Here is a 13062-nt window from a genome sequence, read left to right as displayed (position 1 = left end):
TACAACAGTAACCCCTACCGCCAGGCGTCTTTACACAGTTAACCCGTCATTTATCAACACAGGTAACCTCGAAATTTACACAGTTAACCCGTCATTTACACAGGTAACTCTCCGAATTTACACCACAGGTAACCTCGAAGTTTACACAGGTAAACTCATCATTTACACAAGTAACCTTGTCATTAACACAGGTAACCCCGTCATTTACAGCAGGTAAGCCCGTAATTTACACGGTAACCTCGACGCATTTACACAGGTAGCCCCGTCATTTACACAGGTAAACTAAAACTTTTACACATATAACCTCATCTGATCTAGAAGAGAGACGGTCTATCTTACTTTGTATAAAAATAAACCTCTTTACAGTGACCATGCATTTGTGTATTTCTTTGCTTATACACGTATGTGCTGGTCCCTTCAAATCATAGATCACAGCAACTGTGTACGATCAAATGCCAGGGACTGTTGTGGGAAATATTAGTCTCCCTTTTCTTTCTGCATTGTTGTCCCTCCCTCCCTCTCATGTTCAATCATACAGAGCTTAGTTAACTTTGTGACAGAACTGTTTCTCTCCAGGTTTGTGTTGAATGAGGGTCAGAAGAGGCTGTTGAGAAGCTGGCCATCTACTGTGCCGTTACGCAGAACTCATCCCTGTGTCCTTCGTATTGGGTGAGAATACTGCTGGGCTGGCTCTGTTCTGCGTCTGCTATGTTCTGCTCTTGCTATGTTATGCTCTGCTATCGTTATGCTCTGTTTATGTTATGCTCTGTTCTGCTCTGCTATGTTATGCTCTGCTATGTATGCTCTGTTATGTTATGCTCTGTTATGTTATGCTCTGTGATGTTATGCCTGCTATGCTCTGTTATGTTATGCCTCTGCTATGTTATGCTCTGGCTATGTTATGCTCTGCTCTGTTCTGCTCTGCTATGTTATGCTCTGCTATGTTATGCTCTGTTCTGTTATGCTCTGTTCTGCTCTGCTATGTTATGCTCTGCTATGTTATGCTCTGTTATGTTATGCTCTGTTATGTTATGCTCTGTGATGTTATGCTCTGCTATGCTCTGTTATGTTATGGCTCTGCTATGTTATGCTCTGTTATGTGCTATGTTATGCTCTGTATGTTATGCTCTGCTATGTTATGCTTGTTATGGCTCGTGCTATGTTATCGCTCTGCTATGTTATGCTCTGTTGATGTTCATGCTCTGCTATGCTCTGTTTATGTTATGCTCTGCTATGTTATGCTCTGTTATGTTATGCTCTGTTTTATGTTATGGCTCTGCTATGTTTATGCTCTGCGTATGTTATGCTCTGTTTGTATGTTATGGCTCTGTTATGTTATGCTCTGTTATGCATTATGCTCTGCTATGTTATGCTCTGGCATGTTATGTTTGCTCTGTTATGTTATGCTCTGTTATGTTATGGGCTCTGCTATGTTATGTGGTCTGTTATGTTATGCTCTGTTATGCTCTGTTATGTTATGCTTCTGTTATGTTATGGCTCTGTTATGTTATGCTCTGTTATGTTTGTTATTCTACTGTGTAAATGACGGGGTTACCTGTATATGATGCTGAAGGAGTAGTACAGTGTAGTGAAGATGATCAGTTCTCTCCACAGCAGCTTGTAGATGCTTCGGTTCCATCGGAGGAGCAGATGAGAGAAGGTCCCTAGCCCCGCGTCAGCAACCCTCCGCGAGTAAGTTACCGTCATCACTACCCTTCCCTGGCCAGGCTGGCTGGCTGGCTGGCTGGATGGATGGAGAGCTGGATGGATAGGTGGATGTATGGCTGGCTGGATGGATGGAAAGCTGGATAGATGGATGGATGGGTGGATGGATGGGTGGCTGGGTGGTTGGCTGGGTGGCTGGCTGGGTGGGTGGTTGGCAGGCTGGATGGATGGATGGATGACTAGTTGACTGGTTGGCACAGAGAAAGCTGCCCTTGGTGTATCAAAATGGTCAACTACTGTCTGGCTGGCTGGATAGCTGGCTGGCTGGCTGGATAACTGGCTGGATAGCTGGCTGGCTGGCTGGTTAGCTGGATGGAGTAGTTGACTGGTTGGCACAGAGAAAGCTGTCCTTGGTGTATCAAAATGGTAAACTACTGTCACTTTCTCCATTTGCTTTACAAGTCAACTTTCCAAAACACCGATAGTGACACATATGGCTGAATCGATCACATATCTACTTGATAACAAACTATCCAGAGAGACAATTCTTATAGATATTAGCTCACGGATCCACTATCTGAGGACATGGTGCTATTGAGGGCAAAGTTCAGCAGAAGATGGAGAGAGAGGGGAAGTAAGATGTTGGTCATTAACAGAGAGTCATCGGCTCTTAATAACAACCCGGAACGGAGCAAACGGAATGGCATCAAACACCTGGAAACCACGGAAACCACGTGTTTGATGTTATCTGTTAACATTCCACTGATTCCGCTCCAGTTRGTTAGAACGACCGTGTTCTCCTCACCAACCTACTGTGAATACCGAGATATCCACAATCAATCAATAGAGCCTAATAAAAAAATAAAAATAAAGCTGTCCAACTTAGTCGAGAAACATATTCCGAATATTTATATTCCTTTATCTAAATCTTCACTCTATTCAATATTTACGTTAACTACAGAGTGATCAGATTGATTGTATATCATATTTACAATATACTCACTGGGCATCACAGACATTAAAGCAATATCAGTCATATCCTTTATCTATATCCCATTGTGTCCGTCAGATAACTATAGATGGATTGATCAGATCAGATTGTATGTGATATACTCACTTGTGCGATAAGGGAAAGTGCGTTGCCAGTCTGAATGTTGGAGAGACGGATGTGGGAGAGGGAAGGAGAGGGAAGGACTTGTAGACCTCCGGTCACTTGATGTGGTAAGCTGTTTCTGCAACAAAGCTGCATTGTAATGCCTGGTACCGAGCTAATCTCAACAAATCTGAAATTTGAAACAAATAAAAAGTTTAAAGTAACAACACCATTTTTTAATTTTTTATTATTGCCAAACCAAACACCCACAGCCCAATTTATTACCTCAATAATATCACATACCACAGGAGGTTGGTGGCATGGGGAGGACATACTAATGGCTGGAACGGATTAAGTTGAACGGTATCAAATACATCAAACACATTGGTTTGATGCCATTCCATTCGCTCCGTTCCAGCCATTATTATGAGCCGCTTTCCCCTCAGCAGGCTCCTCTGGAATTCTTCAATCGGATACATCTTAACCACAGAAAACTCAAATAGCGGTCAAYACATAGAGATAGATAGAGGACTCATCTTTATATCTGTGCCATTATAGTGCCTGTGACAGCATTGGGCAGCTCCATAGAGATAGATAGAGGACTCCTCTTTATTATCTGTGCCTGTGACAGCATGGGCCGCGCCATTGAGGCTACAACCCATAGCAATCCCCACACAGCTGACTACTTTGACTACTTTAAAATAGCAGAAGTACGGTGGAAGCCCTAAATGGGCAGCGCGCCCATGCTAAAATTACTTTTTGACCGCTAGAGTCCTTTATCATTCTKTATGGGTCAAACCTCTCGGTAGCCACCTGGCGGTAGCAATGTGCATTGCAGGCCACCAGGAGCGAAGGTGTTGGTAATAAACCCTTTCGCCGTGGATCAAGGGAACCACAACAGGAACTAGAGGCTGAACTTCGGACTGTGGTGGGTTTTTTCTTCTGCCTTCCCCAACTTTCGGTTAATGACATATGGGTCACTAAYATTAAGAAGATTTTTGAGATTGTGTTCAATATTGGACCATAAATTGATCTGTCAGCTATCAAGTTTGAACCACACATGGTGAGTTGCTACCCCCAATACGCCAGCAACGTTTAACTTTTGCAAAAGCGTCTGTACAGCCAATCAATTTGTAAACTTGCCCTAAATTAKTAATCTAAACAAATAGGCGTACATAACGTAAAAGCAAGTAGACTATGATTGTCGAACCCGTTCATGTGTATCTGTATGAGAAAAAAATAACACTTTAATTTTTCTGCTGGACCAGCCGATTAACTGAAATCCATGGGCGGACTGGAGCTCTGACGTCAGAACACCATTTCAGCACCCGGACAATAGCCCACAATAACACACSACGACATTGTTCTGTGTAATTGCGTGCCATTCTTTTTGGATGCTGGAAATCGGTAGTTTGGTTAATTAAAAACGTCATTTTATGTGACACATCGGAGCTCCAGTCGGCTCCACACGAGTAGCAAATGGTGGAGATGAGTTTAGCCGGGAGAGGGACACCTGCTAAAGTTTATGGGGTGGTCTCCAACCGGAGTGGAGCAGACGGCTCGGTTTATTATAAAAGTAGTGCCTCATTATCATACGGCAGGTTGAAAGTCCACCTAAGTATTTTCTTTATTCTATTCTGCATTATCATATTCTAGTAAAGTATATGTATTTTTCCTAGGTAGACCTGCTGAAGTGAAGGTTCTTCCTACAACACCATACACATAAGGAAAAGATAAAACAAGATTGAAGAAGGTGGAAGAACTCATCCCGTGTTAAGGGCCTTAATTATGATCTCACGAAAGCCAGAACCTTCACACTAACTGAAGTTACGGTAAACTAACTGTAAAGTAACTGAAGTTACGGTAAACTAACTGTAAAGTAACTGAAGTTACGGTAAACTAACTGTAAAGTAACTGAAGTTACGGTAAACGGCAGTTGGATTAGTGGCTCTGCCTGTAACATGGATGCTTTCGAGGGTCTTCACAGTGTCCGGCTGTCCTCCTCTCCGCCTGCCTCTGCCTCCAACCCGGGGTATGAAGTACTAGTATCCGCTAGGTCTGGTGTCCAGGTGTACTCCAACGCTACGTTCTATGGAAAACCCAGTGTTCTGGAGCATGCACAGCGGAGAGGGAGAGACACACAACCCTCCTACCGAGAGGAGACTAAAGAGGAGAGGTGTCAGGTTGGAAGGTAAGACACCGATAATCGGTTTGATTAGATACCGACAGCTGGAGGTTGGTTCCAAGCCTGAAGATATGTTTAGGGTTGTTCATAACACATCTTAATTTGTACCACATTAATGTCATATGCCAGATACACTGTGAACACCAATAGTCTGTCTGGTAATGGTGTTATAAGGTGTTTTGGTTCCTTTCCATAGCATGTGATAGTCCGTCCACTAATGCAGGCTCTTTCCACTGATGCCCGGTGCCCCTTTAGTTAAACCTCAACAATGAAACCAGAAATATCTAGGCCAATAGAAGCGTATATCTCACACCAATAAACTGCACAGTCCATTTGCAGTATCATCATCAATGGACAGTAGAGAGAATATAGATTATGATTTGTATCACTATTCTATATCAACTTTATATTCTACTCTATTCTATGATTCTACTCTATTCTGAGTCTACTCTATGATTCTATTGTATTCTATGATTCTACTCTATTCTATGATTCTACTCTATACTATGATTCTACTCTATTCTATGATTCTACTCTATTCTATGATTCTACTCTATTCTATGATTCTATTCTATGATTCTACTCTATTCTATGATTCTACTCTATTCTATGATTCTACTCTATTRTATGWTTCTMKTCTATTRTWTATCAACTATATATTCTACTCTATTCTATGATTCTACTCTATTCTGAGTCTACTCTATTCTATGATTCTACTCTATTCTGAGTCTACTCTATTCTATGATTCTACTCTATTCTATGATTCTACTCTATTCTGAGTCTACTCTATTCTGATTCTACTCTATTCTATGATTCTACTCTATAATATTGATTCTACACTAAACATGTGTAGTCTATATCAACTGTATTGACATGTGTAGTCTATATCAACTGTATTGACATGTGTAGTCTATATCAACTGTATTGACATGTGTAGTCTATATCAACTGTATTGTATTGACATGTGTAGTCTATATCAACTGTATTGACATGTGTAGTCTATATCAACTGTATTGACACTAGATACTGTAAGATTTTGTTGAGTTGAATTGCAAACCTCGTGGCTGTAGTGTGAAGTAGGCAGCTATTTGTTCTGTTTCCTTAAACTAGATTTTTTGGGGAGGGGTTGGGACGTGAGGATGTGTCATCATGTGACCTATGGACGACGAAAAAGTCGTTATTTTCTCTATTGGAATGAGCTGGAATGAACATAGATCACAGCGCATCGCAAACGTCGTTGACAGCGAGTCAAAAACATCAGTACCAAAATAACATTCGCTTAACTTTATCTCGTTTGATAACTCGATGAATCATTAATTGTAGTTCATAGCGTTGTCGTGAACATTATTTAATAGTAAGCTAACATTTTAACATTGTTTTGAAACTATTGCGTTGGTCTTTTATGAATGATATCGACAGCAAATACACATTGGACACTAAGAATTTATGGAATTCTTGGAAACAGGGAGTAGATGCCGTCGCGGTCACGGCGGCGGTACGTGGTGAATCATCCAGCCGGGTGGTGAGAGGGTAAGTGCGGGGAGCTGGGAAGGGAAATCCGATGAAATGTTGTGCTGTCAGACTGCCATCATGGCATTAGCGAAAGTTGTGAAAAAGTTGTGTAGGCTAGTTCAGCCTCACATGTTGTGATGATTCTTAATGACATATATTGATGTTTGTAATGTTATCGTTTTTGACAGGGCCGGATAACTGCAGGCGCAGAAGCCCTGGGGCCCAAGCCCGTAGAGGGCCCTTGAGGCATAGAAAAATGTAAATGTTTTTTATTTTTATTTTTTACTGCAAGCACAGGAGGCTGCTCTCAATGAGTGTAGATCGCCTGCTACAGCTCTGCCAGTCATCAGATGGGGGAGGAGAGCAGGTAGGGAGGCCTATAGTAGCCTAGTGGTTATAGCTTTGGGCCAGTAACCGAAAGGTTGTTGGATCGAATCCCCGAGCTGACAAAAATAAAGAAATCTTGTCGTTCTGCCCCCTGAGCAAGGCAGTTAACCCACTGTTAACCCCGGGCCCTGAAGACGTGGATGGCGATTAAGGCAGCCCCTCCACACCTCTCTGATTCAGAGGGGGTTGGGTTAAACGTGGAAGACACATTTCAGTTGACTAGGTATCCATTTTTCCTCAGTAACTGGGGATCCTGCCATGGTGGGCAACTGATTCAGGGCCTTTTGAGGGCCCTAATCGATATTTGGTTGGCCCCCCCCCCCCCCCACCTTCAGTCGCACCCCTCTTGATGCAGAGAGAAAGTTAACCTCTTGATTTGTGCACCCACCAACTTTCCTTCAATTTGCAAGTGGCTGAAACAATCTCACAGGAGAAAGTGCCTGCTGTCTTACTGTATGAAGCCCATGTATTCTGTCTGGCCAATAAGAGTTTGGCCAATGTATTCTGTTCGCCCAATAAGAGTTTGACATTCTATACTCTGTTTTGTCCAGACAGCATCAGATACATGGTCTACACAATACTGAGACAGAGAGGTGCTGTTTCACTCGCTCAGCTGCTGTATAGTCTTCTGCTTACAGTCCAGGTTTCAAACTATATTGTAGGCCTAACTATAAACAAATGTAAACTCTGTTTATTTAGTACGTCTAAAACAACCAATTCCTTCCTGATCTATTAAATATCATGTATTTTTTATGTTTTCTGAAGGTGTAGACCTGGGAGCCCTGTCCGAGCCCCGGTGACGGTGGAGGGCCGGTGGAGCCCGGTCAAGCCCCCGGGTGGACCGTGGAGGCCGGCCGACCCAGGTTCACCCAGGCCCCAGGAGGGAGCTGTTACCCAGGCCCGGAGCAGATCAGGGGCAGGGAGGGTAGCAGGCTGGAGGGTGCTACCCAGCTGGAGGTTGCCCGGGCGGGGAGCATTAGGACAACGTGTCCGCGCTCCGGAGCTCTTCCCTGGAGATCAGAGAAGAAGGGATCAGAATCAGAAGAAGGGATCAGAATCCTACGGGAACAACTGGATACTGCACAGAAGGTAGGCTGGCACGCACACACACCCTGATCACACACACACCCTGATCACAACACACACCCTGATCACACACACAACCCTGATCACACACACACACACACACACACACACACCACACACCACACACACACACACACCACACACACACACACCACACACACACACCCTGATCACACACACCCTGATCTCACACACCCTGATTATTCTGACGCCCGTCTCTACTGTATGACAGTTGCTTGACTCCATAACAAAGTGTGACCATGCAGTCATCCCAATAGGTTTAGCCCTACGCTATGCTGCTGCATACTGACCTAGTTCCCCTCCACCTCTCTCCACTTCTCCTTTCGTCTCCTCCCCTGTCCTCCCCCTCTTCTCCTCCACCTCGCCCCTCTCCTCCCCCTCTCCCCTGTCCTCCACCTCTCCTCCACATCTCCCCCTCCACCTCGCCCCTCTCCTCCACCTCGCCCCTCTCCTCCACCTCTCCCAGGAGCTGAAGCTGAAGGATAAGGAGTGTGAGCGTCTGTCGCAGGTCAGAGATCAGCTGGAGCAGGAGCTGGAAGAGCTCACTGCCAGTCTATTTGAGGTTAGTCTTGCATCACCATAGTCCCTGGAGCCTGGAATCGAGGCTAGTCTGAGGGAGGCAGGAATGAGTCCTACAGCCTGCAACGCACTGATCTGCCCTGTGATGGTGTCAGTCCATCTTGACATTGAGAAGTGTGGCCCCTGCATGGTTGTTGTAACACACGGTTGTCTTCCTGTCCTCCAGGAAGCTCACAAGATGGTGCGTGAAGCCAACGTGAAACAAGCTGCAGCAGAGAAGCAGCTGAAGGAGGCTCAGGGCAAGGTTAGTCTGTGATCCCGCCGGGAATTGAACCCACAACCATGCCGAGCTCTAACCAATAGAAGCCACACAGGTTACCTGTACCTGATTTAATGCGGGAAAACCTATAAGAATCTGGGGTTGATGGAAAAATTTGCCGTGAGTGAGCTGGCAGCCAAAGGGTTGCTGGTATCAATATCCCATTTGTCAACTAATGCCTTTGTACCCTTGAGCAAGGTACTTTACCTCTAACCTGCTCCAGGTACACTGCTCTACGTGTGTGTGTGTGTGTGTGTGTGTGTGTGTGTCGGGTTTGGGTACAATCTATAACTACTGTCTATAACCCCGTGTTCTTGTCTCTTCCCAGATTGATGTCCTTCAGGCGGAGGTGTCCGCCCTGAAGACCATGGTCCTGACATCCACCCCGTCTTCCCCCAACCGCCAGGCCCACCCTCAGCTCCTCTCCCCGGGCACGAGGTCCAAGGGAGCCAGCCCCCGCCATGGAGGAGGACACACGCGCAACAAGAGCGCCAGCTGGGCCTTGCCATTGGCCCCTGGTGGGAACTTAGACCCGCCCTCTGTCTCCCTGCAGCCAGTCAGAGAGGACAAAGAGGTAGGMGGCCAGCTGCTTTCAGACTACACACTGGCCGTGTCCAAATACCCACAATTGTGTTCTAAATAGTTAGCTTTTTGGGTGCCGAAAACACTTATCGACTTCTGCTATCAGGATACGAAGATCACATTAAAAAGACGGGTCTACAAGCACAAATGTTGCATTGTGGTCTGATTGTGTTCAGATCTGGTCGCATTGTGTGCGGATTTCTCCTCAGTCTGGACGCATTCAGGCTACTGAAAGCACGTACAGTGGGCAAAATCATTAGCACTCCGCCCACAAGTCTCCAGAAACCGTGTGTTTTGGGAGAGAGGCACCTTTTTCATTATAACGTGAGAGGAAATACGTTCCAAGCGTGTAAGAAACATGTTTGCTGGCTTCATAAATGCTAACCAGCTAGCTAATATTTAGAAAATAATTGTGGGTTTGGCTAGAGTTATGGTAACCTGTTTGCAATCCCTTTAGTGGTGCTTGCTGGCTAGCTACAGAGGTTGGCTAAAGTAGTTGGCTACAGAGGTTAGCTGGCTAGTTGGCTAAAGTAGTTAGCTACAGAGGTGAGCTGGCTAGTTGGCTAAAGTAGTTAGCTATTGCCATCAGTTGTTGTTGTGTTGTTATCATATTCTGCCTATTCCACCATTTTGTAGAATGCATACTGGCATTTGAATATAGTGCAGGAAAAAGGGATCTGGACACAGTAGACACATTTAAATCGAACGCTGACTGCGAGCCAGGCCTAATCATCCAACATCAGTGCCCGTCCTCACTAATGCTCTTGTTGCTGAATGGAAGCGGAAAGCCTCCCCAGAAGAGTGGAGGCTGTTATAGCAGCAATGTTCCAACATCTAGTGGAAAGCCTTCCCAGAAGAGTGGAGGCTGTTATAGGAGCAATGTTCCAACATCTAGTGGAAAGCCTTCCCAGAACTATTTTAAAAAAAAAAGTTTAGACTAGCTATGCCGATCATGTTGTTGGTTGTTTTTATCAATATTCTGCCTATTTCCACCATGTTGTTAGAATAGCATACTGGCATTATGAATTATAAGTGCAGGAAAAAGGAATTGGACACAGTTAAAACACATTTAAACGAACGCGGACTGCGACCAGGCCTAATCATCCAAGCAAGTTTTGCCCGTCCTCACAATGCTCGTGTTGCTGAAATGGAAGCGGAAAGCCTCCCGAGCCGGGTAGTTTGACCAAGTCCAAGGGGCCTTCCAGAAGAGTGAGGCTGTTATAGCAGCCATTTCCAACATCTAGTGGAAACCCTTCCCAGAAGAGTGGAGGCTGTTATAGGAGCAATGTTCCAACATTCTAGTGGAAAGCCTTCCAGAAGAGATGGTGGAGGCTGTATAGCAGCAATGTTCCAACATCTAGTGGAAAGCCTTCCCAGAAGAGTGGAGGCTTATAGCAGCAATGTTCCAACATCTAGTGGAAAGCCTTTCCCAGAAGAGTGGAGGCTGTTATAGGAGCAATGTTCCAACATCTAGTGGAAAAGCCTTCCAGAAGAGTGAGGGTGTACGTTAGCATGGAATGGTGAGGTACGGTTACACTATGAATGTGCCTCCCGTATAGATGTGTATTCCAGTGTCCACATCTAGGTGAAAAGCCTTGCCCAAAATAAGAGGGAGAGGTGGCAGGCTGTTATACGCAGCAGAGTGTCAAAAATCTTAAGTGGGAAAGGCTTCCCAGAGAGTGGAGGCTGTTATAAGCCAGCATACTGGGTTCCAACATTAGTGAGATAGAGCCTTCCAGAAGAGTGGATGGGTGTGTGGTGGTATCAGCAGCAATGTTCCAACATCTAGTGGAAAGCCTCTTCCCAGAAAGTGAGGCCGTGGTTATAGCAGCTAATTTCCAGAGCAGTCGTGAGTGGAAAGCCTTCCCAGAAGATGGTGAGCTTTGGGTGGTAGTGAGCAGCAATGTTCCAACATCTAGGTGACAAGCCTCGCCTGAAAGAGTGGGAGGGCTGGGTTATAGCAGGCAAATGGGGGACAAGCTCCATGTTAGACGCCCGATGATTTTGAGGTGGAGAAGTGGGGGACGAGCACGGTTGTCCAAAGCATACTTTTGGTCATTAGTGTAGTGTAGTGATTATTAGTACACATGATGTCGTTTTGAGTAGAGTATAGTCGAAGACAGAATTTCAGACACGGCCAACCTTTATTGTTGTGCGTACTTATGTACCTTTAGTGGAGGTCGTTCATTTGACGTTGGGTGCTTTAACGCTACGGTGACGCACTAAAGCGATCTTATTCCAGAATACAGATGTCATGCTTTTTTCTGCACTTTAAACATCGTAAGCCTCTATTGCTTGACCCACTAATAACACCGTGAATGTAGGTTCTACAGATCGACACATCACTGCTTGTTTCTGCACTTACTCTCTCATTGTTTCTCGCTCACCTATAGATCTTCATCACTTCTCTCCATTTCTCTCCTCACCTCCTGCATCCTTTTCATCACTCTCTCCATTTCTCTCCTCACCTCCATGCAGTCCTTTCATCACTCTCTCCATTTCTCTCTCACCTCCTGCTCTCATCACTTTTCATTTTTTCTCTCCTTTCATATCTCTTCCATTTTGTTCATCTGCATCCTGTTCATCACTACGTCTCCATTTCTCTCCTCACCTCCCTGCATCCTTTCATCACTCTCTCCATTTCTCTCTCCTCACCTTCCTGCATCCTTTCAATCACTCTCTTCCATTTCTCTCCTCACCTCCTGCTCCTTTCATCACTCTCCATTTCTCTCCTCACCTCCTGCATCCTTTCATCACTCTCTCCATTCTCTCCTCACCTCCATGCCTTCAGCATCACTCTCCCGATTTCTCTCGCTTCACCTCCATGCATCCTTTCACACTCTCTCCATTTCTTCCTCACTCCAGCATCCTTTCATCACTCTCTCCATTTCTCTCCTCACCCCTGCATCCTTTCATCCACTCTCTCCATTTTTCTCCTCACTCCTGCATCCTTTCATCACTCTCTCCATTTTTCTCCTCACCTCCTGCATCCTTCATCACTCTCTCCATTGTCTCTCCTCACCCTTCTTGCATCTCTTCGATCACTCTCTCCTTTCTCTCCTCACCTCCTGCCTCCTTCATCACTCTCTCCATTGTCTCTCCTCACCTCCTGCATCCTTTCATCACTCTCTCCATTTCTCGTCCTCACCTCCTGCATCCGTTCATCACTCTCTCCATTCTCTCCTCACCCCTGTCCTTTCATCACTCTCTCCATTTCTCTCCTCACCTCCTGCAATCCTTGTCATCTCTCGTGCCAGTTCTCTCCTCACCTTCCATGCATCGTTTCATCACTCTCTCCATTTCTCTCCTCACCCCTGCCGATGCATCCGTGTTCATCACTCTCTGCCATTTGGCTCTCCTCACCTCCATGCATCCTTGTCATCACTCTCTCCAGTTCTCTGCCTACCTCCCATGCATCTTCATCACTCTCTTCCAGTTTTCTCTCACTCCTGCAGCCTTTTCAATCACTCTCTCCATTTCTCTCCTCACCTCCTTGCTCACTGCCTCTTGCCATTGCCTTCCACTCCTCTGCACATTCTCTCTTTCTCCCTCGCTCTCTCATGCATCTTCATCTTTCACTCTGCACTTTTCTCTCTCCATTCTCTCCTCACCTCCTGCATCCTTTATCACTCTCTCATTTCTCTCCTCACTCCCTCATCCTTTATCGAACTCTCTCCATTTCTCTCCTCAGCC

General features: G+C 45.4%; 1 protein-coding gene and 1 pseudogene across 1 annotated transcript in view; one reads left to right on the top strand and one right to left on the bottom strand.

Moving 5' to 3' along the window:
- Nucleotides 1-1733, bottom strand: part of best1 (bestrophin 1) — a 22729-nt gene extending 20996 nt beyond the window's left edge. Inside the window, 1 exon segment of the mRNA XM_070439502.1 lies at nucleotides 1556-1733. Coding sequence (XP_070295603.1) covers nucleotides 1556-1707 — 152 coding nt within the window. The 5' untranslated portion in view covers nucleotides 1708-1733.
- A 1882-nt stretch (nucleotides 1734-3615) lies between these two features.
- LOC112071754 (guanine nucleotide exchange factor for Rab-3A-like) overlaps nucleotides 3616-13062 on the top strand; it is a 22206-nt pseudogene continuing 12759 nt past the window's right edge.

Source organism: Salvelinus sp. IW2-2015, unplaced genomic scaffold (assembly GCF_002910315.2).
Source record: "Salvelinus sp. IW2-2015 unplaced genomic scaffold, ASM291031v2 Un_scaffold1708, whole genome shotgun sequence".
Lineage (NCBI taxonomy): Eukaryota > Metazoa > Chordata > Actinopteri > Salmoniformes > Salmonidae > Salvelinus > Salvelinus sp. IW2-2015.
The sequence above is the reverse complement of the archived record's forward strand: the minus strand, read 5'-3'. Positions and strand labels throughout refer to the sequence as shown.